Raw genomic sequence first — 27,713 nt, forward strand, 5'->3', positions numbered from 1 at the left:
TGGAGAATGATGTAGAGATGAAGAGATGTTGTGTGTACTTATATAAATCTATAAGCTATGATGATATCGGCCTCACCATGCAAATATTCCGGAAAAATCTGCCGACATGAGCCATAGCTGAATTGCCCACAGCATTGGAGGCAACTAATACGCAGGGTGCATGAGGAGGACAGCATTCTACGCCAATTAATTTGGAAAATTTGGATGAAGAGAACGTGCAGAAGAATACGAATGCACCGTGAGTATACATGAAAATTGACTAATCGAAAAATGACGTTGAGGCGTGGATATCACTGCACGCAGGGTACATTGGCAGGTACCGGAAAGTATGCTAATACCTGAATTCCATAAACTTTTCATGTGAAACCCGAAAGCAGGTAGAAATCAAAGCTTAGAGACTTCACCGTCGGCCCGTCTCTACGAGGCCTTATCACCCCCCCTCCCCCTCACCCCTATTTTTTTTTTGTGATAGCGAATGATCATAGTTCCTGTCCACCCGACTAAATGGAAGTTTTGGTGGCCCTAGAGGTGAGCTTTGTTCGTCTAGAGGTAAGCTTTGTTCGCCTATTCCCCACGATGTTGCATGGTTACTAGAGCTAAGAATGCTAAGCTTTGAGTACCGAAGCACCACAGCGCGGATCGGTGAACCCTATAACGCTGGAATCATGATGATAAAAAAAGATCCAGATAAAAAAAGATCAAGATCATCACTCGGTGATATCTCGTCAACCTCGGATTAAAGAAGAAACGAAGAGCGTACAAATATATGCGAGACGCGTTATGACTCTCTGACCCCTCGATGCCTTTGTACAAAGCTAAACAATTCGCAGTGGATGCCCCGCGATAGGCTATGTGAGCGACTGCTTAGAAAACGTGGAGAATAATCGCCTACAAGACTTGGCATACTTGTGTCGGGTTTCTTGGAAGAATCAAAGAAACTATGAAATACCAAACTACTTGGTGCACATCTGATGTCGCGGGCAGGTCATCCATCCCAAAACTGCCTTGACATTGGGTAGAGGGGGTTCGAGTATCCATGTCTCTGCTTTGAAGAACACGTAACACAAAGACGGCGGTAAGGCATTGATTTAAGATTATTCGTCGAGAGGTGCATGATTGGGAAGAGGTCGTGTAAGGGTCGCGGAGAAGAGGTTTGAGAACTCGCGTATAGATTGCCAAGGAATGATCCACCTGATTAACGTGCTCATCAATTTTATGCATGCCCGCATGCACGATGAACGATGCAGGACGCACAACTGCGGGGGATAACTTCATGTGATAAAGCTGATAGGTACCCCTTTGTACAATAAGATAACTACTCCGTATAGATGTTAGGCGATTGATGGTGATGACGACCATTTTCTCATTTTAGGTAATTTGATCATAAATGAAGAATGCCACACCAAATCTACAATATATCATCGCCAATATGGATTGTGATGATTCGATGCAAGATCAATCCAGATTGCCAAGCGTTTCTCGATCTCCAGAAATCTGATATTTCGAGTTTCCTTTTCTGATATCATCCGACTTGTAGGTGTGGAAAGGAATTGAAATCCACGGAACTATTACATAAACCTGAGGGTATCTTTGCAATCCAATCCAACTCCCAATGACCAAAATGAAGAAACTCCTCTCCCGATAACTCCGTCTTCATAAAGTCGTTGAAACATTACCCAGAACTTTATCCACACATCTAATCCAGCGAACTCCTAATTTCCTCCTCGTAATTGGCAGCTTCATCAAGAACTGGTGCCACACTGGGGTTTCCATGTCCTCTCCAGTTTTTACGTTCTTGCCAGTTTTCCTTTTCGGCTAAACGGCCATCTTTCTTCCTCTCAACTTTGTAAATGGCCTCTTTCAAATCCCTACATTGACTCGAGTTAATTTGTTGGTGTGATACAACATAACATTTAAGTCCACCTACCGAGGTCCCAATGCCTTGGTGACATAGCCTTGTCTCTCCAGTTCATCTGCCAACTCAGCTTGGTGATTATCGAGTAGTGAAGTGTTGGGCACGACAATGAGTGGTACACCAATTCGAAGTGCATCAAGGATTGTTCCTGAGCCTGTATCGTCCCAACATTAATCACATGTTCAAACATGATTTGCTTATTTGAATATCCACTAACCTGCGTGTGATATTACTACACCTTCTAGACTCTCTCCTGTGCCATAAAATCCCCCTTGCTTACATTGACGCATCTCATGCCCTAGCCCATTACGGTCGAAATCGAATACTTCGATCTCAAGTCCGGGTCCTTTCTCTGTCGGTATATTTTTTTTCCAATAGTCGGCATCCAGCCCAGCTTGTACTCTGAGTTTCGTATACCCTTCCTTAGCTAGTGCCTGTAGAGTATGTAATGCGAACACTTCTTCAATGAGCTCTTTGAAAGTCGCAGTCGCGCCAACTGTAACAAAAGCAACTTTTGATTGTACATCTTCTGGAGCCGATCGCATGGTAAGATGTGAAATTGTCAATTGTGGTAGTTATAGATCTCTCTGTCGAGGGATGTGTTTGTTTGTCTACCAGAACTATTAACAGTAATCCCTTTCTAGTAGGTATCTTTGCTTTCCAATAACATTGGTTCTCGGGTCAACTGATTGACCGCTCGGTGGTTCGAGATTTTCCGAAGGACGATAATGTGGGATAATTTACTGCTAATATCAAATAGGCTAGCGCCAAATTGTTTATTTCGGGATGATTTCCATCTGGAGATTCAAGAAAGGGAAGAATCAGCCATAATCACCACAATGGCCACGGCCTTACAAAGTCTGCGTATGACAGCGCGATGCTGCTCATGCAGAAATATCACCTCCAGATACACCAGCAAGGCAATTGCTCAACGGAGGTTATTTTCAACCACACCAAGACAGTATAAAATCGACCCGAAATTTAAGGACCTCGAGGAAACAGAACCAGATGAGGATGAGTTCATGGAAGAGATCGACGATTTGTTTGAGAATGCGGGTGCTCGTCATGCAAATAATCTACCATCGTATGGATTCGACGAGGGTTTGAAGAAGAAGTTGAAGCCTACATTTCTAAACATGGGAGACCCAGAACCGTTTGATGAGGACGATAGAGAGGATGACCACGATGATATCACGACTTTGGCACATATGGAGTTGGAACAAGTTAGAGAAATCAGACATTATAATAGATTGGCAGCATGGGAGATGCCAATGTTGAGCAGTGAGTTTACCTAACGTTTCCCAAGGGGCAAAGTCGAAACATGGGCATCCACTAAGAAGTGATGTATAGAATTGGCAAAGCCATTCGTGCCACCTTCTACGGAAACTCCTTTACGATTCAGGTATACTTCATACATGGGCGAGCAGCATCCAGCAGAGAAGAAAGTTGTTATGGAATTTTGTCCTGCCGACATGCCAGGACTAACAGAAGTTCAAACGGACAAACTTAGAAAATTGGTTGGTACAAGACTCAACCCGGAAACAGATATTGTCAAAATGAGTTGTGAGATGTACCCATCACAAGCCCAGAATAAGCGATATCTTGGTGATCTGGTTGATTCATTATTGGCAGAAGCAAAGGTATGTCTTGATATCATTCTTTATGGCCAGGAACTAATTCAAATAGACTGGTGATACATTCGAAGATGTTCCTTTAGATACGCGCCATCATGTATTCAAAACGAAGCCGAAATTCCCCGTGGGATGGAGATTGACAGAAGAGAGGAAGAAAGAATTGGAACAATATCGCCGAAAGATGGTGGAAACAGACTCGAATCGAGAACATATTGGTCAATTGGTTGATGGCATTGAAACGATTCAGCAGAAATTGAGTAATCCTAAAGCAAAGGAACCAGTACCTGAGACTATCGCGGCTGGAGGGAGGATAATTGCCAACAAGAAAGTTGTTGTTAAGAGGTTGGTATAAAGCAATTGCAACATATGTAGGATGAATGTTGTATGTACAAAGTTATGAAGTGCCACCCAAACTGGATGGGTTAGTCGGATGGGTTATTTGGTTAGGTGATAGCTGCGGGCAAGTGACACGAACGGCATGATAAAGCGGATGTGGGTATCATTTCGTAAATCGGGTCCAACAACTTGGTATATCCGATTCGGAAGAATAAAAAGTGAAACAATTAAATACAAATTCGAATTGCATCGAATGAAATGTTTTTCCGAGCGAGCTTCTTGGTAGCACATGTAAAAAAAAGTTGTAGGTTCGGTTACCCCATCCCCATCCCTACTTGTCTTTGACCCTTCATTACTGGAATTCAGTCGGATAAAAACAAGCTGCCTCGGTTTACATGTTTAGATACCTAATGGAGGGGAAGCACAAAGAACTCTCACTCTTTATAATTATCGTTCATTTGTATAATAGTTGATAAGCATTTTCCTACCTGCCTTTTCAATAAAGCCAAACCAAAAGATACATCACAAGTTGTTCAACCATCAAAGGAACAATGGCGTCTGTTAAGATAGCTCCTTTCGAGCACACCTCTCTTGAATCTATCCCCACCACGGCTAAACTACTCCGAACAACCTTTCGTTCGCAACGAACCAAGCCAATCGAATATCGTTTGAAGCAACTTCGAAAACTCTATTGGGCTATTCACGATAACAGCGATGCTCTTATCGAAGCAGAAAAGAGCGATCTTGAGAAACCCGCTTTCGAAACTTGTCTTACAGAGATAGATTGGATGAAGAATGATATCATCTTTATTTGCAAGAATTTGAAAAAATGGATGAAGGACGAGCCGGCACCAGATATTCCCCTCACCAATACTCTTTTCAGCCCTAAGATCAGAAAGGAACCTTTGGGTACTGCTTTGATAATCGGTGCATTCAATTTCCCAGTTCAGTTGTCGCTTGGTCCTTTCGTTGGAGCTATGGCCGCAGGATGTACAGCTGTGTTGAAGCCCTCAGAGCAGGCGCCCAAAACTGCCATGGTACTGAAGAAGATTATGGAAAGTCTCGATCCAGAAGCATATAATATCGTCAATGGGGCTATCCCTGAGACGACCGCTCTGTTGAACGAGAAATGGGATAAGATCTTCTATACTGGAGGCGCAACAGTAGGGACCATCATCGCGAAAAAAGCTGCTGAGACTTTGACCCCGGTCGCTTTGGAGCTTGGTGGTAGAAACCCAGCTATTGTATCAAAGAACGCGGATCCTGCTCTTGCAGCTAGAAGATTGTTATGGGGTAAGACCCTTAATGCCGGGCAGGTTTGCATCGGCCAAAACTATGTCATGGTGGAAAGAGAAATACTGGATGCTTTCATTGAGCAGCTCAGGATCGCCTATAAAGAATTCTACCCTCAAGGTGCCAAAGCTAGCCCTGATTATGGTCGTATCGTCAACAATAGACAATTTTTAAGAATCAAAAAGATGCTTGATGATACGAAGGGAAGCATTCTAATTGGTGGAGAATTGGACGAGGCCGAGAATTTCATCGCGCCAACTGTGGTTTTGGTTGATAGTAAAGATGATTCAATGCTGGTGGATGAATCTTTTGGTCCCTTGATCCCTATCCTTCCAATTAATAACCTTGATGAAGCCATCAATATTGCTCACGATGTTCACGCGACTCCATTGGGCTTCTATCCATTTGGAACGAAGGAAGAAACTGATAAGCGTATGTGTAACTTTCATATTGTATTTCTTCCATTATCTGTACATGTAGATGAAAAGAACCTCCAGGTGATGCCATTTAATGCATTTTGTGAGATGAAAAATGGTCACCGTTCAGTGCTGGCGAACGCCTGTCATAGTAGTTTACTACATTATACAGATAGTTCTGTGTTTGTGACGATACGTCATCTTTACGACGCGCATTCGTGGGAATCAATTTTAAGATCAGTGCCAAGTGATTTATGTTACGATTCCGTATCCACATTTCAGCTATCCTTATGTATCCATCATTAACACTTCTTTTAGTACTCAACAGCATCACATCTGGTGGTGCTACCGTCAATGATGCCTTCTTCCACGGCTCGATACCTACTCTTGCCTTTGGAGGCGTCGGCGACAGTGGAACTGGTAGTTATCGAGGCCAGCAATCCTTCCACGCCTTCACTCATCGTCGTTCCGTTGCCACAACTCCTAGCTGGATCGAAAAAATGCTCAATGTCCGCTATCCACCATATACCAATGCCAAACTCGTCCAGTTCCGCAAAACCAGTACGAAGAAACCAAATTTCGACAGGGAAGGCAATGAGGTTAGAGGTTTAGGTTACTGGTTGGGTTTTGTGACGAGCCTTGGTGGTGAAAGCATTAAGGGAGTGCTTCTTAGGTGGGCAATTCTCGCTTTCGTTGCGTATGGATCCAAGAGGGTTTGGGATGCAAAATTTGGTAGCGGGTTACCTTCCTTTTTGAGGTGAAGGCTTGATTAATTATTTTTGAGGATATTTTCTTTTGATACACCGAGGGAATACAGAACCCAGCTATGAATAATAGTACTAGAAGACTTTCGTTTCCCTTTACGTTTTGTTTTTACCCTTTTGTACTATCATTATGCTCAACTACAAGCAAATCCAATTTCATATTGCCATTAATCAGTCCGCAAATACACATGCATATATCCATACATACAAAACATCACACTAACTCACCCCCAGCACCCCAAAGATTAAAAAAGTAATGTGATCTCCACCCAGCATCAATAGAAACACATTGCATTTGTTGCATATCTCAATCTCTTGGGAATTCTTGGTATTACGTGTAAACGGCACAATGCAGCGGGACAGAGAGCCCAGAGAGGAAAAGATAGAGGTTTTGTTGCATGTCGGGATTTCTTGGGGGTTGTTTCCTTTTTCTTTGTTGTCGACTCGGCGGGTGATTTTTGCTGGGATTTTTTCTTCTCTTTTTTTGATAGCATGGCTTGGTGCCAAGGGGTCTTATCGCCAAGATGGGTGGTTGTTTCTGGGCAGGGCGTCGTGCTGGGTTTGTTTGACTCGTGTTTGTTTGGCTTGAACATTCTTTTTTTGATTTTATTTTTATCTTATCTTTACTAATCTTTTGGCTTTTTGTCTTCGACCACGGGGTCAGATGTATGGTTATTGTTAATGTTAATGTTTAATTTTGTTTGGTATATGTTAAATATCGAGAAAATCATGTTGAGGTTCTGGAAGTCTATTTTTATATTTTAACCTTATTATATGAGGTTAACCTTATTATTAACCAATTCGACAATTCCCACTGCCGATTCCAAAATCCAAATTCAAGGATGGAGCTAGGGAAGAAGCTAAGAAGAAGGAATGCAGGTTGAAACATGCGCCCGTGCCAAGAAATCTCGGGATAATGTCAGAGAAACTATCCGTGCCAAGAAATCTAATTTTGCGCAATATTCTATCTAACCCGGCCCGGACTCTTGCATATGTGCTTCCGGCTTGAAGCGAACTTGTCCATGCCCGAGTCATGTTTTGTCGTTCTGTTTTCGTGTCACCGAGTAAGTCGTAGTCTTGTCTATCGGAATTTACGGAGGTCTTTGTATGGGGTATGGACTGGTTGGAAAGTAGGGATGACTCGGAGAGCTTGGGCTTTGCTTTGAGTTTTGAGCATGGGGCTTGGAGCTTGGAGTTGGGGTTGGAGTTGGAGTTGGAATGATAAGGGTTGTGTGTGGGGGCGGATAGGGAGCGGGAGTGCTAGTGCTAGTGTGAGTGGGAGGGAAATAAAGGTTTTGTTGCATGTCGGACGATAAGTATTGGCTGGGCGAGAATGGGCGGTGGCTTTGGTGAGGGGTGAGGAGGTGGAGGTGGTTTGTAAGCTGGGTTCGGGTTTTGAACAAAGGATACTGTGGTGATCTATTATGTTTTTCAGATGAAGGTATGTGGGATTACTGTCATCTTCCCTCTTTTTTTCCCTTTGAGGATGTGTATTTATTCTTTTGTTGTCTTGCCTCGTTCCCCGATGTCGATGGTTGTTCTCTGTAATGTGTGGCGTGTAGGAAATGGTTTTGTTGAGCTATGTATCTTGTTAATATCAGCTTTTGATCAGGAAGTCTTGAGAAAGCGTTTGAGAGATGTATGCATGCTGATAGAGTGCTCTGAGGATATGGACGATAAGTCTTGGGACTTGAGGTGAGAGATGACTTTCGGATAAGGAGTTGGCTGTTGTTTATTAGAGTGACATGTTGTAGCAAGGTGAGGGATTGGCTTTGCGATGCCCTTGTATTGGGACCTACTAGGTAGTGTAATTCTACTTTGATTTGTACTGAATATTCATTCTGCTTCCCTCCTGAAGTTCTTTTGGGATGAAAGAGACACTTCTTTCCTTTCATGTTTTATTAAGTTCGGCTCCTGGTAGTAGAATAAAAAGAATTATATCTTCTTTGCACAACTAGGTTTGTGTATGGCCCCTTTACATGGGCCAGGAAGCAAACGAGAGTTGAGAGGTTGAAAACATCATCCAGTGTGGCAGCCGTCCAAACCAGCAGAGTTGACGTAGTAGTGTTACCAACTGAAATATATACAATAACTCACTTGGATTAGATATTCTAAATCAGTCTGGGTATTACAAATAGGTTCGATGGAAATTTATTCAAAATCCTCATCGTCTGATGCAATTCAAACTATCAAAACCTTCAATTCCCCTCCAAGCAAGAACAACCTCGCATTACGCAGCTACAAACCAAGCATCCGAAGCTGCCAATCCAATCCATTATTTTAACACAAATTGATTAATACCCCAATAACCATAACATCAACAAAACATCTACCCAAACGAACCAATTCCAGCCAGTTCTTCATTACCGCTCGTGAAGAGGAAAACTCTCCATGATTATTCACTCCTCGCCACCAATGTATATCTGAATAACCACACTGCCCTCAACCAATATGACTGGTCTAGCGGAGTAGGAATGAGGTGCCTCCTGGCTAGGTCATATTAAGTTACTGCTTGGTGCCGTTAAAAAGGATATTGGCCACAACCTCATGCGCATGAGAACTTTGGGTAATGGCTTCGGTTATCATTTTGCTGGTTTTGTGTTTATTTGTTCTTGTTGTTTTTGGATTTGTTGTTGGTTGCTTGGTATGGATGGATGAGGTTTTAGGAGCAATCGATTGGTGATATTTGTTTTCTTTTGTGTCTTCACTTCTTGTCGTCATTATTTCTCACTTAAAATTTAAAACGTTCTTCTCTCGTATTCGATGATTTCAATATTAATGCGATGTTCTTATTGAATCATTAATACGTATGTAATTCAGGAAGGAGGGAGGCATATGTGGAGTCAGATTAAATGCATAATACTGAGCTATTGCACAGCTTTGTTATTAGTTTCTTTTTTGATTATTCCAACTTTGTTTTCACATAATCTAAGAAGAAAAGCTTGGATATAAAAACTTCCGCGATTAATTACATTAAAAGCCCTATTGGCTATAACGAACATTTACTACAATCCTCGTTTAACGTGATTTTTGCTTCTGTAGTGACCCTACTAAACATAACCCATTTCAACATTCATAAATCTTAATCATCAAGCTAAATTACTTTGCAAGTATCCTAGAGCCTCCAGAGCTCTATTGATGTTCCGCATCATTTTCCGAAAACAAAATACGTATTCCGTTAACTTACAACTCTGTTGATATACATCCTTTTCATTCAACATTATATTAATACTATCAATGTACAACAGACATTAACCAAGCATTCACAATCACATACAGCACAAAATGCCTGATGTTCCATTACACGAGGCACTTGGTGCAGGATTACGTTGGTTAGGAGGAGGTAAAGGGAAAGCTCTTAAGAATTTGAAAATGGCTCACCTGGAGCCGGACTCAGTTGAGAGTAGGTACGTATTGGTTTCTCTTATTTCCCCTTGATCTAAATGGATAATCAAACATTGATAAATCTTTCTAATTGTTTTACTCCTAATCCATCTAAATGGTTGCTAAAAATTCACTTAGTATGGAATTACACCAGATGGCTCAAGCAATGGGACTTGAGAGTGTCAGTAAAGACGAAAACATCAATAACTATCCGAATAAATCTCGAAGACATCCCGAGAAGGCCAAACATGATGCACCTCCAAAAACATCTATCCCGGTAGGTCCCTCTAGGAGTGGTACAACGATAGATTATAGTAAGACGGATGGGTATCAAAGGTCGATATGGCAAAGAGACGGAGGCTATTCGTCATACTCTGACAAACTACCCGCTCATGATTCTCCTCGGGTAACTATCGGATATGCGGATAATGGCTCTGAGTATCCAAGTGTTGAGTTGGGAATGAGTGGAAAACCTTGGGGTCGGCAGAGTCCTCTTGCACATTCTGCTCCTGAAAATTATGTACGATCGTATAAGACATCTGGAACTTCGCAGGTGGGGACTCTAATAGGTTCTAAGAGGTTTCCTGCTGAGTTACTGACGTCGGCAAATAATCCCCCTGAGAAGGAAACTTGGGTGATTGGAAGTAGATGTGTGAGTAACAATCATCAGCACCAAAATTACCAAGGCCATTTACAATACGATCTACCATCATCGTTTCCAGCAATTTTTGATCCGGTACGAGATGCTGTAGCACGAAATCGTGTAGATTCTGCTATTCATACAAATTCTAAACCAGACGCCCCATCCCGCGCTATTCTCACAAGAAAACCCGTGTCAAAGTCATCTTACCAACAAGCGCCGATAGGAGAGGGAATCGAAAACTCAAATTCTCATCAGAAAGAAGAACGAGCAAAGACTAATCGTCGAAATGAGGAAGAAACCCTTCAAGAACGAAGAGTAAGGAAGCTTAAGGACATTCCACAAGGAAATCAAAAACCACATGATATCTACATCGACGAAGCATGCGCAGCGAAGATTAAAAAAAGAAATGAGGAGGAGATTGTTCGAGAACGAAAAGGGAGGAAACTTAAGGAGAGTCGGAAGGTAAATCAACAAGCCAGTACACAATTACCTCCTTCTTGACCCCAAAAAATACCACTAAGTTTCAACGCACGTCCGAATCACCAACCAACCAATCCCAACACTTTACAATCCAGCACTCCTATTCCCCTCTCTTCTTCCCTACCAACCCCGAATCTCATCCCGCACAACTCCTTTCCCAGCCCCATAAACTCTCCTCCCCATCCTCAAACCCACGCGTTCCGTTCCTCGAGCTCCCACCACAAAGCCACTGCAAATCCTTCCGGCCTCTTAATACCGAGTTCACAATTCCCACCTCACCCCATGGCCATCACACCCACAAACCAGCACACACACCCAACCAAACCAACACTCAAACCCATGCTCTCCACGGCCACCACACCACCAAACACGCAGCACCTCCAGCTCACAACCGGGATAAAAGCAACGCATTTCCCACCCCAGCTCCCCCTAAATTTCCAATCAAGTATCCGGCCGCAAGAGAACTAGACGGTACGAGTATCTATGTAGAGATTAACCATGATTACCATTCGCCTCGGGAACATGTATGTTTACCTGAGATGGATATTGGAGAAACCACCCGGCCCCGAGGAAAATTAGGAGAGCGGATGGCTATGGATGTGGATATGGATATGGATGGTCGATCAGCGAGTACGGCGCGCTCGCGCAGATATGTTTTTGCTGAGAAGACGAATTTGGTGTCGGGTAGTCGTCGGGTTTTGGGACCGGGTTGTGGATTTATTCGGGGAGAAGGAGAGGTACAGACTAGTGATGGTAAGGTTGCAGTTGGTGTTGGAGGGGGGGATTTATATGGGGAGAATATTAATGTATATTCGAATGGAGGGATTGGGAGAGAGTTGGTGGGAACTGGGGATGGGGAGAGAAGAGCACTAGTCAGAGAGGGAAAAAAGGCTCCGGAGATTCATGTGCGGAGTCCTACGCTCGTGCAAAAGGGTGCGGATATTCATATGAATACCGAGAGGAATTGGACGGAGATGAATGAAGAAATCGACCAGTTGCCAGGACCAGAGTTGGGGCCTGGAACTGAACATATGCATATGGATGCAAAGGAACGGAGAAAACATAGACATGCACATAAGCATAGACATAATACCCATAAGAAAGTTAAAGATGCAGTAGTCGACGCAGCGAGATCTATTTAGAGATACAGAGGGTATTTAGCTTGGAGGTGTGGATGGATGGGGTAGGAATGCTCGGGATGAATTATGTTGGATTGTGTTGAAACTTGAAACTTGAAACTTGAAAGGTGTAGGGAGGTTGTGTTTTATTATTTCGAGGATTTGGGTTCAGATTCGAGGATTGGGATTTGGGGAGGGACAGGGTGAGGGTGAGGGTTATGATTATGATTAGGTGATAAATGGGTTTGTACATAACTCATAGAACGAACTTCTGAGAATGTAGAACATTTTTACGAGGGTAGCCGTCTAGATCACGTGGGAGTGCTCTAGGCTCTCGAGGTAGGTTTATAACTAGGCGTCAAGCAGGGACTTAAAGTAATGACAATAATGATATGCTATTCGTAACTAATAGTAGAGTATACTAAATGATTGATCTTGAGCATGAAGCTCTATACAAAGGAAATCCATCTTGATTATATAGACCTTCATGCCTATGGCTAGTCAGGACCGCTGCGCGGTCCTGGACAGCCAGCGTTCCTCAGCGGTCCATAACGTGACTTTAATCACGTTACCTTGGTTTAGTCATGTGACGCGGCATAGAAGATAGCCGTTGTAACAACAATAATTTAAATCCCAATCTGATATATAATCATTTACTTATTTGTTTCTTTAAAATTATATAAAATTTTTTTCATAAAGTGATTAAATATATATTCAATTATCTTTTAGTCAGTTTTATTCTTTCAGATTTTTATAAATAATCATAATTATTTAATTAAAAAAAGAATACCTTTTACATTGGTGAAGGTACACGTACCATTTTGTATGGTCAGTTCCGGCCTGTTTTTTCTCCTACGTAGAGGGTATGTAGATAAGTCTTAGATTGGATTCTCACTTACTTTTTATTTCAAGATGGGAATTTGGAAAGGGGAGTGTCACGATTCACCATTAGGATTGATGGTGTTACGATGGTAGCAAACTGATTAATTAGGAGAGCTTAGGCCTTGTGCAAACACGATCAGATTTCATCGAATTAGTATGTGTTCTTGGTCACCTGAAGATCGTGTATGCACGCACCATCAGAAATCACGTGATAAGGAGCCCTAGGAGCTTCGTGCTCAACTTAGTTATCAATTAGTTTACCTACATTCTATTTGATCTAGTAACGAATTCACTTTTAAGTGAATACCAGTGATAAAGCCTTAACCTATAACTACCAACCGACGAACCTTAGGCAGCCGCTGCCTTTAGTACAGTATCGTTACAGGGAGACGAGATGGAGATCAAGTGAATAAGCAAATAAGCAACCAACCAACCAACCAAGCGAGGAACAAAAAAGGTAATTTTCAAAAAGATATATTGTAAAAAAGATTATCTATCAGTCTAAATATTTTTCCCAACGCTATCATTACAATCATCCATCCAGATATCCGCATGTTCAACTCCAACCCATTAAATCACAACCCATCCAAATCTATCATAATCCATGTTATCCAAAGCCTATGTTCATCAAGTTCAAGTCAAAGTCACACCTCAAATTTATTGAGGAGCGACGATAACACCTCTGTATCTCATCTTGCCATCCTCGAGTTTCTTCATGGCCTCTTGGATACCTTCCTCGCTCATTGGGAATTGCTCAATGATTGGCTTGATCTCGTGGTGGGCAGCGAATGCCAACATATCTCTGTGGACTTGTCTAGCTGCGACCAAAGATCCTTGGATCTTGAACTCGTTCAAGATGATTGGCATGTATGGGATGCTCATATCTTCGAATGAGACGGTCAATGGGTAGATGGTAGCTTGAGGAGCCATGATCTCCATGAATTGATGCCAGTTTGGTTGGAAAGAGGTGGTGACGATCAAGTGATCAATTGGAGCTGTGACCTTGAGTTCGGAGACACCCTTTGTAGCGACGAATTCAGTGGCACCAAGGGAAAGAGCCTCCTCTTTCTTAGCGTCAGTGGAGGAGAAAACGACGACTTCGCAACCCATCTTAGCGGCGAATTGAATCGCCAAGTGACCAAGTCCTCCAATACCGATGATACCGACACGTTCGCTTGGCTTGACACCACCGTTGAAGGAGCGGAGAGCATTGTAGACAGTGGCACCTCCACACATGAGGGGAGCGGCATATTCGCGGGCAAGGTTGTCAGGGATCTTGAAGAGGAATCCGGCATCCCAGACTGCGTGAGTTCCCATGGATGCTTGGTCCAAGTTGGCCTCACCATACATGACACGACCGGCGCAGAGAGTCTCGTGACCAGTGAGACATTGCTTGCAGTCATTGCAAGAGTTGTGTTGGTAACCCCATCCGACGGAATCACCCTTCTTGATGTTCTTGACAGCAGATCCAACTTGCTGTGAAATTGTTAGTTATTGGTTTTATGAAAAGGATGTTTCCTAGTCAAGTCTAGACGGTAATGAAGATTGATTGATGTTTAATGCATTATGCAAAAGTTCCACTCAAATTCTCCAATCGCGCCAGGAGTAGAAAGAACGGAAGATAAGGAGTGAAAGTACCCACCTCAGCGACACCGGCACCCTCGTGGCCTAGAGCCATATCGGCATGTCTGTAATGCTCATCGGTACCGCAAAGACCCTATTATCTAATGTTAATGATGTGTTCGGAGAATATTCGATGCAGCTGCTGGGATATCCCAATGCTTCGGTTGCATATGCGAGCAACTTTGGGAATAGTGGATTGTGGTACTTGGGATTAAGGTAGAATGGGTCTCTTACCGAGTGAGTGATCTTGACCAAGACTTCATTGGCACCAACCTCTCTGGTGGTGGTAGCCTTAACGATCTTTCCCTCCTTGGAACCCTTGAAGACAGTGAATTGAACCATTTTGATAGATGTGCTGTTTGATGTAAACGGTTTGAAAGGTAGTAGTATTGTTGATTGAGTATTGAGTAGTTGGTAGTTGGTAGTGAGTACCGAAGATGTGAAGATGTGAAGAGTTGATTGTTGATTGAAGTGATGATTGTATTGATGATGTTGATGATAGTGAAGAAGAATATAAAAAGCGAGACCAGACCTGATGTATATATACACCGATCCTCAAGTTGACATCAACCCCGAACCCAGTGAAGATTTGCTGGCATGATGCAAATATTCTCACCTACTCTCGCAAACTCCGAAATCAATGACATGTTCTCGATCCACTCCATAGGGCAAAACTGAATCTAGAATAAATTCCCAAGTAGTCTCCGAAACGACAGGTCTTTCCTAAAATGGAAATAATCCGTTGCCATTTAGCCTTCCATCTTATTCTACGCTGCCAAAAACTTGTCACTTCTGGCTCGAATCCCGCTGATAATCGGATCGAGTGAAAAAAGAATTTGATAGCGGCAGGAGTTTGGAATGTGCCGGAACTCAAAACGGCATCACATCGGTGGGAAAGATGGAGTATCCCAGTACCCTTATCTCAGAAAAGAAACTCTAACTCCGATGAACCAAAACAGGTTATCAGATCTATGGCATTTTTAATTATGTAAGACATGGAAAAGTGCACATTATGTTTCGGGAATGTCAATGATTGGACGACGTGATCTTTCAAACGCCGGAGTACTAGGATTACTAACATTAAAAAGTTATGCTTATTCAGCCTTACCCTCTTTCATAAATTGGAGATTCGGACTTGACATTGACTGTTTCTATCTTTGGGAGCCACTTTCGGCAATAAACTGCTGGTCTGTCATGCATAATCGATACTTGACTGTTTTGGTCAATTGGTATCACGGAGGCTAGCCTGTTGGGAACTGATGATAGGTTGATAGCCGAAAATCTCTTTCCGAAGCCCAAAGTGTCTCCGGAGCTTCAGGAGTTCCAGAACAAGAAAATTTTGAAGGCCGTGTTCATTGTTTCTCTCCATTATTGCCATCAACAAGTAATCACGCCGGCTACTTATTGCCATTCTACCTCGGCTGCTATATCAATCTCCTATTAGAAATTGTATACAATTTTTGTCTTTGATGTTTATTGCATTTCTATCTGTTTCATTAACAGTTGGTTACTTGTTGCCGCCTTACCTCGGCTGCCATATTGTTCTTAAAAAATTGTGTACATTCTTTGTACTTGATGTTCATTGAGTATCAATACTGTTGTCATGTTCCACTTATTAGACTTATGACCCGTTTGCCTACCTCTCCTCCGACATATGCGCTACTTTCACCCTCTTCCTCATCATCTACCTCGACAGCAGCTTCATAGGCTTTCATGACCATTTCTTCATCAACCCTCAATCCTTCTTCCACCAACAATTGAATGACCCCCTTTATTCTTGCAATTTCCCTCCTAGTTTCTGGAGTAATGTCATCGTTTTGACTTGAATACGCCGCGCTGCTAACACTCTCCTCGATCCTTGTAATAGAAGTTTCTCCATCCTTCACTTCGACATTTTTGCATATCCAGATAAATCCATTGACTCCCAAAATGACATCTACCTTCCCACCGTTGTGTACCGTATCGATAGTCCAGACTTGTCTTCTGGCGCGAACCACACCTCCACCACCACCAGTTCCACTAACAGCCATGAAAACACCATTCCTTAGTTTCCCATATTTCAAACTTCTCGTGTGCAAACTAGCACTACCATCCTGATATAATTGTTGGACTTCGGCAACCAGTAAATCCCCTTCGGAAAAGAATGTTCGTATTTGAAGTTCATCAGTTTCCGTTCTCTTTCTTTGAATTCCTCCTGGAAGATTGATCGCAGATAGTGGTAAATTTGCAAGAACAGGAGCTCCAATATCAACACGCCACCTCTTGCTTTGTACTTCTATAATTCGTCCGACAACAAGATCACCAATTTCTGGCGTATAGCGGGCGCGTAATGGTCGTACTGAGAGAAGTTTGTTCGTTTTCTGAACCGTACCTGCGACAGTTCCTATAATTTCAGTACTTCCAGGAGCTACATATGTGCCATGACCTCTAGAAGTATTGTTAGCTATGACTGTTGCTAGGGAATTTGTAGATTAAAGGAGTTATACCTCATCCATTGAGGGTCATCCGTGATTATTTCACCAGGTGTAACAATGTCTTGATGCTTTGCCCGTTTGGCAGGTCGCATATCAAGATCCCCTTCCAAATCAACACCTCCATCATCAGATTGATCAGAGACATCTTCTGTATGATGAGGAATGGCGGCGGAAGTCGGTGCAATAATTGTAATTGCCATGATGTAAATAGACAAGTACAATTTTTTTGACACGAGGCTGTGAATATTGATGCGGAACCAAATGACCCTCCAAACAGATCCAAGCTTCACAATAATCTACTCGTAAACATTTTTCTTAGCGCGAGGCCTCGCAAAGCCAAGGCTGAAAGTCTTGATTTGAGAAGGCTTGGCGCACGGTCAAATGGTAAATCTCCAATCAGGACTTATCGTTTTCAGTGGTTCCAAGAGGGAAACCACTTCTTTTTAATGGAGGATTGACAATTACATCATCAACCAGCATATCTCAGAGCATCCGATACCTGATGCGATTTGATCACGATAGAGAAATGTTACCTTTTCGTAATTATCAAGCACATTCTTTTCTTTCCACTTCTTATCACAGACAATTCAGAACAACACCATCAATCATTTAAAGTTTATAAAACCTTAAACTTTGCAATTCTTTTCATTCGTTCATTGCTTTTTCCGAGATTGCCGTGAAGAGGTCACAAAAACATAGGTATCTGCCCCATGGCGAGCGCATGAACTATTTCTATCTATTAAACATGCCGGAGTTCAATGCATTCAAAGATGAAGAGATCAAAGAGGCCGAACATCGTAACCATTTAGACCATCTAGGACATCACGATGGAGGATCAAATACACAATTAGAGAATGAAGGAATGCAGAATGCACAAGATGTGCTGGACACCAACACGCCACTTCAGCCGCCGGAATCATCAACGCACAATCTCCATACACCAAGTGAAAATTCATCACCTTCACAAACATTCGGGATAAGAGAACCATTACCTCCTTTACACACACCACATCGAAGGAGGAAAACGATATTATGGGTTGGACTTATCCTCGTGACGCTTGACCTTGCTTGCCTTCCAATCACATATTACTATGCATTGAGTTTTGGCACAGGGCTAAAGTTACAAGATAGTAAGCCCTTATTCGTTATTTCCACTCATCTTTTCACCAGTTTAATCATAACACTTAGTCTTCGCTATTATAACAAGTGTATATGGAATGATTAGTTTCTCCCATTACGCTTTTCGATCGCTGAAACTCTTTCGCGCAAAAACGGCGCCAAGATGGAGACCAGTAGGATGGACTAAATGGGGAATGGTAAGCTTTTGGAGTCAATCAATGGTTTGAATTTGTCGCTAATAAACCCTTCAGCTTGAATTCCTCCATATCAACTTCATGATTGCCATTACCTTCGTAGAAATAGAACTAATTATAGGAACCATTCCGCACCATCCATGGGTGCGCTTATGCGCTATGCCTTCCCCTACGATATGCTACTGGTTCGGATTCATGTTTTTATACTCTGCGATTCAAACGATGCGAAAAAAGACACTACCGTTCAACATGTCGTCGACAGAGAAGGGAACAACTTGGCGACCTGCAATATTAGCCATCATCGAAGATGCCGGCGGAGTAGAAGGTCAAGGGGGAGTCGTATATCGAAGCAATGTAATGAGGAGATACGAAGTCAGTCCGATATTCCGACGGATGATGATGGTCCTAACCTGGTTTTGGGGCATTGGTCTCGTATGCATTGCCATCATTTCAACAGTCATCATAATGACGCTACCCGAGAATATCGGGTTCGGAGTCGGGTGGGGATTGCCATATGTTTTCGGTTTCGTTTGGGTTTGCCTCACGATGATATTTGTGAAGTCGCAATTGCGAAAGGAAAAGAGTCATTGGGAGACGAAAGCTTCTAGTGAGGGGCAGGCGGTTGCGGAATATGCTTGAGCGAGCGAGAAACATTTGTATAGTTATTGTTAGATACCATCATGCATTCATAGAACACATTTTTTCCAGGCACCTTTCATCCTCTCATCCATCCTTCATCTGTCCTGTAGTATCGTCTCACTCGAGTGAAGGGAATGTCCCAAGCTCCCAAACGCCAACCTTTATTCACGAGATTCTCGTCCCATAACCCAGACAACCTAATTCTTCAATCTCCAAAGTCCCATGCCAACAAGCGTCAATGCAATACCAGTAATACCAGTTTGCCGACTCTTCATGCCAAACATGGATTTGCTCTTGAGGATTTTCGCTTCTTGAGCTTTTAGTTGGGATTGCCCGGAAAAGTAACTGTAGATACCTAGGCCGATGAATGCCGTGGATCCTGTTGGAGGGGTTTAGAACGTTGTTTGTGTGTTTTTGGGGATAGGTACGTAAAATCATGGGCGCTGTGAGACAAGAGAGAGGGTATATGAGAGGAATTGCAGGGAATTAGAGAGGTGAAAGGCGGAGGAGGGAATTAGAAGGAACTTGAGGAATTGGAGGGGTAGCAGAGGAAATCATACCGGTAAGTCGACATGGTAAACAATCATCTTTCCATTGCGCCTCGTCTTTTTTCAGCACGTCGGTGAGTTTTTCCTGTCGATCGAGGGAGTGTATAGTATTTGGTGCCATTCTGAATTCTGGGAGTTGTGTGTCTTACTCGTATATTTATTCGAAGCTTGTTTATAGCTGGGAATTCCGCACTTGAGAATTATAAGCGGCCGCATCATTGTTCCGCTGCGGGTCGCCCCACGAGGAGCATCACAAGCATGCATCCAAATCATTATCCAAGGTATAAGTTCTAAAACAAATGTCTTGATAATATTCAACGGAAAAATGAATGGTGCTATTGAGGCATTGTATATTTATGATGAACATAAGTAAGTAATTCCCTCTGATTTATAGCTTCAATCCTTCCTGGCGCACTGCCTCTCTTACTCTCCATTTTGCTGGCTCCTAGGTTCCTAAGCTCCCATGCTAACCAATGCAGTCGACCTCTTCTACAAAACACCTATACTTCGCGGCCTCTCTCCTCCACACAGCTCCTCCCGCTTTACCTGGCCCATCCTGCACCGCGACCTAGTCTGATATACCTCCCCAACACATCTCAGCCCACTCTTCTTTTCAGCCTCATCCATTCAAACTTGCTATTTTGCCTCACTTCCTCCTCAGAAATCGAACCCCTCCTAGCCCTCGAGTTCTTACATCGAGTCATTGATGTCTTGGAAGAATTTGTGGGTGCGCCATTACTGGCGCAAAAGATAGAAAGTAGCTATGATGTTGTGGCTCAGCTTTTAAATGAGATGTGTGATGCGGGCACAGTTAGCTCAACGGAACCTAATGCTTTAAGAGATATGGTGGAGGTGGAAGGATGGATTGGGAAGCTTCTAGGGGGTATAACTATTCCTGGGTTAGTATATAGACTTCATGAGATACGATTGGAAGTTTAGAAGGAGTACTAAGATCTCTGCAGAAAACCCGGCTTTGCAACTCCCTCCACTTCGGGCATGTCTGGATTATCCTCCACAGGAACACTTGCAGCGAATACACCAGCACTACCTTGGAGAAGAGCAAATGTACGACATACTTCGAATGAATTATATGTGGATTTGGTTGAATCACTCACTGTTACTCTTGCCCCGTCTGGTCGACCATTGGCTGCGTTTGCAAATGGAACTATTGCGTTTACATCAAAGATATCTGGAGTACCGGATCTCCTTCTAAATTTGTCCACGCCGTCTGGTAGACAAAATGTGAGCAGTGTTATGGAATTACCAGTATTTCATCCATGTGTGAGGTTAGCGAGATGGAGAGAAAAGCCAGGGGAACTAAGCTTCGTACCGCCAGATGGACGGTTTGTTTTAGCTGGATATGAAGTCGATTTACTCCCTTCTACGGGTGGAAAATCTGGTACTACAAATTCATCTCATCTAAAATTACCTGTCAATATCGAAGTTAAAACTAGTCTTGGTCCAACCGGGTCTGATTTCGAGGTTCGACTATTCATTGTCAAGGTTTCTGGTCAGGGTAATTCCCCTTTATCCTCGGGTTCGAATTCAAGAGGAAATAGCAATGCCGTAGCACATTTGAGCCGGGCCGCGTCACAATTCAGCGGGGGTCTTAGTGGCAATATTGGTGGCAGTAGTGGTAATAGCACATCACCCATCATCGAAGACTTAGTAGTTACAGTACCATTACCAGCTGACGTACGGAATTTATCGGAGATTAAAGCGAGTAGAGGCGACACAACATATAATCCAGGTGAAAAGAATCTAGAATGGCATATACCAGCCAGAGATGCGATGGCAGGTGGAGCAACCTTACGATGTACAGTCGTGGGACCATTATCAAGCGAAGAAGAGTACGATGGGAATGGTTTCAGACTCGATGGGGAATATGATTATGACACAGAAACATATCAAAGCGCTCCAGAGAAAACGAAGGTGGAGACTACCTCAAATAATGAAAGCAAAGATGCAAGAAAAGTAGCGCAGAATAAAATCCTAATGCCTAGTTCAGCAGCAGTTAGCTTTTCAGTTAAAGGGTGGCTGGCTAGTGGGATCAAAGTGGAGAGTCTAACGATTGATACGAGGAAGAGTAGAGGATTGGGAGAGGGCATTAAACCTTATAAAGGGGTGAAGTATTTGACTATTAGTAGGGGTGGTATTGAGGTTAGGTGTTAAGTAATGTTAAGCATTTCGGTCCGGATAAGGCGGATTTAGGCGTCTTGGGCGAGGGAAGGTATGCATATTTATAGAAATGAAGGAATGGAGAGAGAAACCACTCCTGAGAATTGAAATTCAATTAAAGGGATTCATGAACGCTACCAGAGTTGTGTTACTAAAGTAGAAACTTAGTAGTTCTACAAACTACCAATTCCGAATATCCAGGCCAGATCAAAAACAAAAACAAAACAATAAGAACAACATATCCCCCTCCCTTCCTTCCCCAATCCTAGCTAACAGACCCCCTCAATATCACCCCCTCTTCCCCATCCTCATCTCCTCCTCACTCATCGGTACATAACCCTCTAAAATCGTCCGCTCCATATTCCCTATACATCTCTTTTCTCTTCTCTCACCCCTCTCAACCTCCTTTGCACGTATCTCTTCCGCGTTCATCGGTACATAGCCTTCGAGAATCGTTCGTTCCATGTTTCCTATGCATTTTTTGGGTTGAGGGTGAGGTTCAGGTTGAGGAGATGGATTGAGATTGAGGTTTTGGTGGGTTAGTTTTGCTGGTTTTGCTGGGGCTGGTTTTGCTGCTGCTTTATTTTGTGGTTGTGCGGGGATGAGGGGGGAGAGGAGAGCGGCGTCTTTGTTGTTGTTATTGTTGTTAGGGGAAGGTGGGCTTGGGTTTGGGTTTGGGTTTTGTATTTGTATTTGTACTTGTTTCTGAGCAAGTAAAGCCGCTACTTTCATAGCAGCAGGCGTATAATTAGCAGGTGCATTTGCGCGGATCCGAGCAGCGTCTAACTTAGCCGCTTCAGCTTGTTTGCGCAGACGCTCTTGGTGTTTTTTCTCTTCGTCTGCTTTATAACAGACTGCTTTTTCTGCTTCGGCTTTGATAGCTTGGGCTTTAACGCGTTGTTTTTCGAGAGCTAGACGTTCTGTTTCTGCTCTTTTGCGTGCTTGTTCTTTCTCTCTCTGCTTCTCTGCTTCTTTCTCTAATTCTCGTCTAACTTTCTCAAACTCGAGTGCTCTACGTTGCATCTCTAAATGTCGTTGCGCTTCGATCCGTCGTTGGTTTTCTCGCGCTAATCGTTCTTCTTCTTCTTTCTTTCGAGAAATTTCTCTTGCCTGTTCTTGTTCTTGTTCTTTTTCCCGTTTGATTTTTTCAAGACGAATGGTTTCGGCTTGAAGAAGTGCTGCCTTTTGCTGTGCTAGACGCGCTTCTTCCTTCTGTCTCTTGATACGGTGAGCGATAGCTTGGTGCTGGGTATCTAGCTCAACTTGCTTGAGATGAGCGGGGTGTTCTTCTTTGGCTTTAAGAGTAAGTTCTAGGTGGTGGTTATTTTTCCGTTGTTTTTCTTTTTCTTTCTCCAATGCTAATTTCTCTTTTACAGCACGATCATTTTCCTCTTTTTCCCTTTTCACTCCCTGGGCTTCGAGGGCTTGGACTCGGAGAGCTTGTTTATTTGTCTCTTGTTGTGCTCTTTCGCGTTCTTCCCGAGCTCGTTTGGCTATTTGTTGTTGTTTTGCTTCGCAGAGGCGGAGTTCTTCTCCTTCTTTCCCGAGGCGTTTTGAATCAGTATCTTTTAGCTCTTTTACTGCCGGAGAAGGTGATGGTGATGGTAACGGTACTGGTTTTGCTGGAGTATTGTCTAAACGAGGAGGAGAGTCTCGAGCTTCTTTCTCCCTATGATTATTCCTAGGCTCAGGCACCCGTAGAGCAGATTCTTGATAATCAGATCGAACTAGCTTCTCCCCGGAAATGCTATCTCGTTCTTTACCATCCGTTTCCTCTCCCACGGTACTGCGTCTTACTCTTCTCCTCCTATGTGGCTCATCCCCGCCATAACGATCAATCCTACCTCCTTTCTCCCTCCCCTTCTCATCACCCTTAGGATATAGAATACCTTTCCCCACAACTCCGCTCCTAGTTCCAACTCCACCTCCGCTTTCACCACCAGCAACCTTCTGTCCCAACGCCATAATTTTGCTCCCAATACTCTGCCGGCTTTTCTGCAGAATTCCTCGTTTTTCTTCTTTCTCACCTCTCTCATCCTTTCCATCCCTTTTTCCCGCCGCTCTCGCTCTACCTCGTCTTCTCCATTCCTCAGTATCAGATTCAGTCTCGTGATTAGGAAGATTATTTAATCCCCTTTCTTTTTCTCTTTCCCTCCGTATTTTACGGCGCACTTCATGACGTGCTAGTTTCTGTGCTTCTGTTTTGTTTTCTCGAGGTTTTCTTTTCGGTTCTAGGGATGAGGTTGGGGCTTGGGTTTTAGGGGTTTCCGGGGGAGGGGGTTGGTTTGGTGAGGGTTGTGGTGGCATGGTGGGGTTTGAAGTTTGAGGTTTGAAGTTTGAGGGTTAGAGTGGTGGGTTGGATGGAGATGCGGGGTAGAGGATGAGGATTCAGAGGGGAAGAATAACGTGAAAGTGAGTTGTAAGAGATGTGAAAGATGGTGTAATTTTCCTATTCCAGGAATTTGTAGATGGGTAGATAGATAAAATACATAAAATAGCAGATATGAAATACCCAACAAGAGATATTCTCACCAGGAGAAACCTAATGGGGGAAGAACAAAAGCACCTAATGTATTTGTTGCATACGTAGGTAGCTGTAGATATCAATAGAAGTAAACCAAATTTATAACCCCCCCTACCCCCCAAAAATCAAACCTTTTATATGGATGGGTATAGAAGCTCTGGATCTACTAGATATCTGAATCTGAGGATCTGGGGGTAATGGTGCATTTTTTGATTGTTAATGTTGTTGTTAATGGGAATGTTAATGCGAATAGGTGAATAGGTGAATACCTAAGGAACAGTTGGTGCAGACGGAAGGAACTGTTATTGTGTCGTATCGTATCGTATTGTATTATGCTTTTGAATGTTCTTAAGCTTTGGTACCTACCTAATGGTTCCTAATAAGATATTGCGTTTGTAAGATTAATTACCTAGGTAGGTAGTTTATGAATGTGATGTGATGTGAAGTGATGTGAGTAACTTGATATATTAGGTACCTAGTAGGTATAAGATCTTATAAGTGACATAACTAATACTTCTTAGCAATTAATGAAGGTGAGCTGATGTTTAGATATTGTATTTTTTCTATTCAATCTTGAGTACTTGAGTACTTGAGTACTTAGGTGTAAAGTTAGGTAGGTAGTTGGTGATATTATATATGCATGGTGTGTATGGTTATTGGGTATTGGGTATTATAGGGTTAGTTATTCGTAGTATTGGGGGAAATGAGATGTGTGTGGTTGTGGTTGGGAACAAAACGAAATGAGATGAAATGAAATCTATTCTGTGTTCTATATCTATCTATTGTGGTATTTGTATCCTTGGTATCCGAAATCCGTAAATATGCTTTATATCTTCTAGCGGCTCCTTCTATTTCTCCTGCCCTTTTATTTTCTTAATTACCTATCCACCTTATATCTTTCTTGAAATATATAAAATCCAGTTATGTATTTATGCATCCATCTTTTTGCCGCCTCATTATCTCGCTAGAAGGTACTATTAAATCAAAGCATCATGCAACAACTTTCCCCTTCCACTCCCAAGTCATTTCGTCGATGAAACCATATCTTCCAAATATCCACAAACCCTCCACAAATCCATAATTTCTCCCATTAAAATTAACACTCACTATCCCCTTTTTCCCACAGCTCTTCAATGTCAACCATTCCCCTAATAAGTACCTCTAAATTCCCTCTAGCTCCTTTCTCCCCTTTGTCACAATTCTCCAATACTTCCCACACAGCTAACCATTCTCTCTCACTCATTTCCCATCCCTGAAGTTTTATCAGTTATTTTAAGGTTCTACAAGCTAAGAAATCTTCAGGTAGGATTTCATGCGCGAGTGAGGGGATGAAAACTGCGCCTTTGAGACGAAGGTCTTTTGGGAGTGGATGGAGGGGAGAGTAGTATGTTGGTTCTGGATCGGATTTGCTGAATACTTTTGCAGGTTTTATGGGTGGTAGATCTGTTGGTTCTGAAGATGGTATTGGGGGTGTAGGTTCTGGGGTTGGGAGGGTGGAAGAGTGTCGTATTTATAGAAGAGGGGAATGTAGGATAGTTTGTATGGTTTTTGAGCAAGGGAGGGTGGAGGAGGAGGAGAAGGAGAAGGTTTATGAAGACGAGGAGAGCGCCAAATAGGAGGAGGTGGCGGTGGCTGTCTCGTGGGTGCCGCTGACTGCGGTTTATCGTTTATCTCCGTGTCTGAGGGAGGTTCAGCTTGTAAACGATCTGAAAAATCAGCTGGAGGTCGATGCGCGTTTAGTGAGTGTGCTGGGGATGGCGGCTCGATTCTAACATGAGGAGGAGGAGGCGGAGGTGGGAGAGGCGAGTGTAATGGGTGGTGTTTAGATTCTGAAGGTGTGGCTTTTCGACTCGCTGCTTGTAAATAGTCTGACTCCATTGGAGATTGTTTTGTGAGTTGTGGTGAATTGTAGTTGGGAGTATGTATTGATCGAGAAGGGGGATATTTCGGAGGAGGCGGTGATGCGTTTGTAAAATAAGGATTTAATGATTGCAGAGTAGAAGGTGATCGAGACGATGGCGGAGATGGTGATGGGGGAGAAAAGTAGGGATTTAATGATTGGAGGAGCCTAGATGGTGGTGCTGTGTTGAGAAGGGAGAATCTGATGGTGGAAGAGTAGACGATGGTTTAACTATTGATTTAGAAGCTGCAATCGGAGGTCGTGAAGAGAAATGTTTCTTAATCAATAAGTCCGATAACGATTGTACCTTTGAAGTTGATGGCGCATGAGACAGTGGAGGATCTTTGAATAAAGACTTAAGCTCAGTTAAAGGAAGCGAGGTTTAAGGCGCAAAATTTGATGCTGAGCTAAATGAAGGAGTTCTCTGAGTTGAAGGAAATAATGTTTGAGAGGTGTGCAGTGAGGTTGAGCTAATTGAAGGTGTCTGCTCAGCACGGGGACCAAACAATGATTGATATGAATCTCTAGGTGGAGTTGTTGCAGCACGAAAAGGATTTAACGACCCACGAGCCGACGTTGGAGGTAAGGATTTAGATATTGGTCTAGTTCCCGGAGGTTGAATATACACGGTGTTCCGTACTGCAGGTAAAGGGTCTTTGCTTGAATTTGACGACAGATCATTATTTCCACGCAATTCGCTTGAGAAACCTCCTTTTGTGCGATGAGATTCCCAAGAGAATCGTATACTGGCTTAAATGATTTTTCTTGTCCCGTATATATATCGAAAGGTGGCGGATATTTTAAAGTTGGTTTCAAATGCTTGGGCGGTGGAAGTTCTCCAAGAGAACCTGTTTGAGGAAAAGCATATTTAGTAGCATTTTGGACCAAAGTATCGTGGAAATGTATAGCTTTACTTCCTTGTCCTAATCCACCTGACATCGAATAACCTTGAGGTCCCGAAAATTTTGAAGTTGATGGGATGTGAAAAGGTGTTTGTGGAGGTGACACAACATCAATTTCATCAGCAAATCTAACCTTTCGCTTCTTAGTTACCGGGCCAAGTTGAAGAAGTAAATTTGATTGTTCCATGTCTTCATCTGGGTCTGATAAACCTAGTGCACTTTTGACACGTTCCGATCTCTTGGTTTTCTGCTCATCATCACGCCCAATCATAGAGGATGCATCCTCATTTTCCTGCTTAAGCCCCTTGTGAAGGGTAAGATCCAGAGTCCACACAACAGCATTTACCGTTGCTTCATCCCCAATCTGACAACTTTCCAACGTCTCGTCACCTGTTAATTCTCTACCTGCGTAAGAAAACGCACATTCATAATCACGATGAGGGATGATGTTTCTATCAAACACTGAAATTATGAATGTTTCTTTGACAAATGATATGCGAGAACTTGGACTGAGATTTAAGAGCGTATGTGTATCGGTAGTGGTCGATATATAGAGAGTTTTGCATGGCCTATAAGTTTCAGCTAGGAGACTTGAGTCGTCGTCATGACCTCCTTGGAAATCATTACTTTGGAATGTGTTGTATGTCATGTTTTTGAAATTATATTCGTTGAAAATTTCCATGACAGGAGTGGTATCCAGAAGAGCGCGCGAGAAATATTGTTTGGCTATTTGGATGGTAAGAATAG

General features: G+C 42.9%; 15 protein-coding genes across 15 annotated transcripts; 7 read left to right on the forward strand and 8 right to left on the reverse strand.

The window, feature by feature from the left end:
* Positions 1-1,696: 1,696 nt before the first annotated feature.
* SS1G_10797 (hypothetical protein) lies at positions 1,697-2,460 on the reverse strand (the record flags this gene model as incomplete). The annotated part of the gene is made up of 3 exons (XM_001588300.1): positions 1,697-1,868; positions 1,928-2,069; positions 2,133-2,460. The coding sequence occupies 3 exons, from the start codon at positions 2,458-2,460 to the stop codon at positions 1,697-1,699; spliced, it is 642 nt and encodes a 213-aa protein (XP_001588350.1).
* Positions 2,461-2,754: 294 nt separating this feature from the next.
* On the forward strand, positions 2,755-3,901 carry SS1G_10798 (hypothetical protein; the record flags this gene model as incomplete). Its single annotated transcript, XM_001588301.1, has 4 exons — positions 2,755-3,196; positions 3,266-3,317; positions 3,426-3,555; positions 3,602-3,901. 4 exons carry the CDS (start codon positions 2,755-2,757, stop codon positions 3,899-3,901), a joined length of 924 nt encoding a protein of 307 aa, XP_001588351.1.
* Positions 3,902-4,436: 535 nt separating this feature from the next.
* Positions 4,437-6,355, forward strand: SS1G_10799 (hypothetical protein; the record flags this gene model as incomplete). The annotated part of the gene is made up of 2 exons (XM_001588302.1): positions 4,437-5,610; positions 5,913-6,355. The coding sequence occupies 2 exons, from the start codon at positions 4,437-4,439 to the stop codon at positions 6,353-6,355; spliced, it is 1,617 nt and encodes a 538-aa protein (XP_001588352.1).
* Positions 6,356-6,984: 629 nt separating this feature from the next.
* SS1G_10800 (predicted protein) lies at positions 6,985-7,393 on the reverse strand (the record flags this gene model as incomplete). The annotated part of the gene is made up of 2 exons (XM_001588303.1): positions 6,985-7,106; positions 7,156-7,393. The coding sequence occupies 2 exons, from the start codon at positions 7,391-7,393 to the stop codon at positions 6,985-6,987; spliced, it is 360 nt and encodes a 119-aa protein (XP_001588353.1).
* Positions 7,394-8,757: 1,364 nt separating this feature from the next.
* SS1G_10801 (predicted protein) lies at positions 8,758-9,079 on the reverse strand (the record flags this gene model as incomplete). The annotated part of the gene is made up of 2 exons (XM_001588304.1): positions 8,758-8,818; positions 8,868-9,079. The coding sequence occupies 2 exons, from the start codon at positions 9,077-9,079 to the stop codon at positions 8,758-8,760; spliced, it is 273 nt and encodes a 90-aa protein (XP_001588354.1).
* Positions 9,080-9,643: 564 nt separating this feature from the next.
* On the forward strand, positions 9,644-12,007 carry SS1G_10802 (predicted protein; the record flags this gene model as incomplete). The annotated part of the gene is made up of 3 exons (XM_001588305.1): positions 9,644-9,765; positions 9,881-10,847; positions 11,027-12,007. 3 exons carry the CDS (start codon positions 9,644-9,646, stop codon positions 12,005-12,007), a joined length of 2,070 nt encoding a protein of 689 aa, XP_001588355.1.
* A 1,515-nt stretch (positions 12,008-13,522) lies between these two features.
* SS1G_10803 (hypothetical protein) lies at positions 13,523-14,830 on the reverse strand (the record flags this gene model as incomplete). The annotated part of the gene is made up of 3 exons (XM_001588306.1): positions 13,523-14,341; positions 14,508-14,582; positions 14,723-14,830. 3 exons carry the CDS (start codon positions 14,828-14,830, stop codon positions 13,523-13,525), a joined length of 1,002 nt encoding a protein of 333 aa, XP_001588356.1.
* A 1,070-nt stretch (positions 14,831-15,900) lies between these two features.
* SS1G_10804 (hypothetical protein) lies at positions 15,901-17,162 on the reverse strand (the record flags this gene model as incomplete). Its single annotated transcript, XM_001588307.1, has 3 exons — positions 15,901-15,912; positions 16,129-16,915; positions 16,975-17,162. 3 exons carry the CDS (start codon positions 17,160-17,162, stop codon positions 15,901-15,903), a joined length of 987 nt encoding a protein of 328 aa, XP_001588357.1.
* Positions 17,163-17,707: 545 nt separating this feature from the next.
* Positions 17,708-18,187, forward strand: SS1G_10805 (hypothetical protein; the record flags this gene model as incomplete). The annotated part of the gene is made up of 1 exon (XM_001588308.1): positions 17,708-18,187. The coding sequence occupies one exon, from the start codon at positions 17,708-17,710 to the stop codon at positions 18,185-18,187; it is 480 nt and encodes a 159-aa protein (XP_001588358.1).
* Positions 18,188-18,524: 337 nt separating this feature from the next.
* SS1G_10806 (hypothetical protein) lies at positions 18,525-18,914 on the forward strand (the record flags this gene model as incomplete). The annotated part of the gene is made up of 1 exon (XM_001588309.1): positions 18,525-18,914. One exon carries the CDS (start codon positions 18,525-18,527, stop codon positions 18,912-18,914), a length of 390 nt encoding a protein of 129 aa, XP_001588359.1.
* Positions 18,915-19,111: 197 nt separating this feature from the next.
* Positions 19,112-19,583, reverse strand: SS1G_10807 (predicted protein; the record flags this gene model as incomplete). The annotated part of the gene is made up of 2 exons (XM_001588310.1): positions 19,112-19,293; positions 19,475-19,583. The coding sequence occupies 2 exons, from the start codon at positions 19,581-19,583 to the stop codon at positions 19,112-19,114; spliced, it is 291 nt and encodes a 96-aa protein (XP_001588360.1).
* A 204-nt stretch (positions 19,584-19,787) lies between these two features.
* Positions 19,788-21,634, forward strand: SS1G_10808 (hypothetical protein; the record flags this gene model as incomplete). The annotated part of the gene is made up of 3 exons (XM_001588311.1): positions 19,788-19,831; positions 19,942-20,361; positions 20,425-21,634. 3 exons carry the CDS (start codon positions 19,788-19,790, stop codon positions 21,632-21,634), a joined length of 1,674 nt encoding a protein of 557 aa, XP_001588361.1.
* Positions 21,635-21,928: 294 nt separating this feature from the next.
* SS1G_10809 (predicted protein) lies at positions 21,929-23,947 on the reverse strand (the record flags this gene model as incomplete). Its single annotated transcript, XM_001588312.1, has 1 exon — positions 21,929-23,947. The coding sequence occupies one exon, from the start codon at positions 23,945-23,947 to the stop codon at positions 21,929-21,931; it is 2,019 nt and encodes a 672-aa protein (XP_001588362.1).
* Positions 23,948-25,594: 1,647 nt separating this feature from the next.
* SS1G_10810 (predicted protein) lies at positions 25,595-25,780 on the forward strand (the record flags this gene model as incomplete). Its single annotated transcript, XM_001588313.1, has 1 exon — positions 25,595-25,780. The coding sequence occupies one exon, from the start codon at positions 25,595-25,597 to the stop codon at positions 25,778-25,780; it is 186 nt and encodes a 61-aa protein (XP_001588363.1).
* An 839-nt stretch (positions 25,781-26,619) lies between these two features.
* On the reverse strand, positions 26,620-27,615 carry SS1G_10811 (predicted protein; the record flags this gene model as incomplete). The annotated part of the gene is made up of 1 exon (XM_001588314.1): positions 26,620-27,615. One exon carries the CDS (start codon positions 27,613-27,615, stop codon positions 26,620-26,622), a length of 996 nt encoding a protein of 331 aa, XP_001588364.1.
* Positions 27,616-27,713: the final 98 nt, after the last annotated feature.

Source organism: Sclerotinia sclerotiorum, genomic scaffold (assembly GCF_000146945.2).
Source record: "Sclerotinia sclerotiorum 1980 UF-70 scaffold_16 genomic scaffold, whole genome shotgun sequence".
NCBI lineage: Eukaryota > Fungi > Ascomycota > Leotiomycetes > Helotiales > Sclerotiniaceae > Sclerotinia > Sclerotinia sclerotiorum.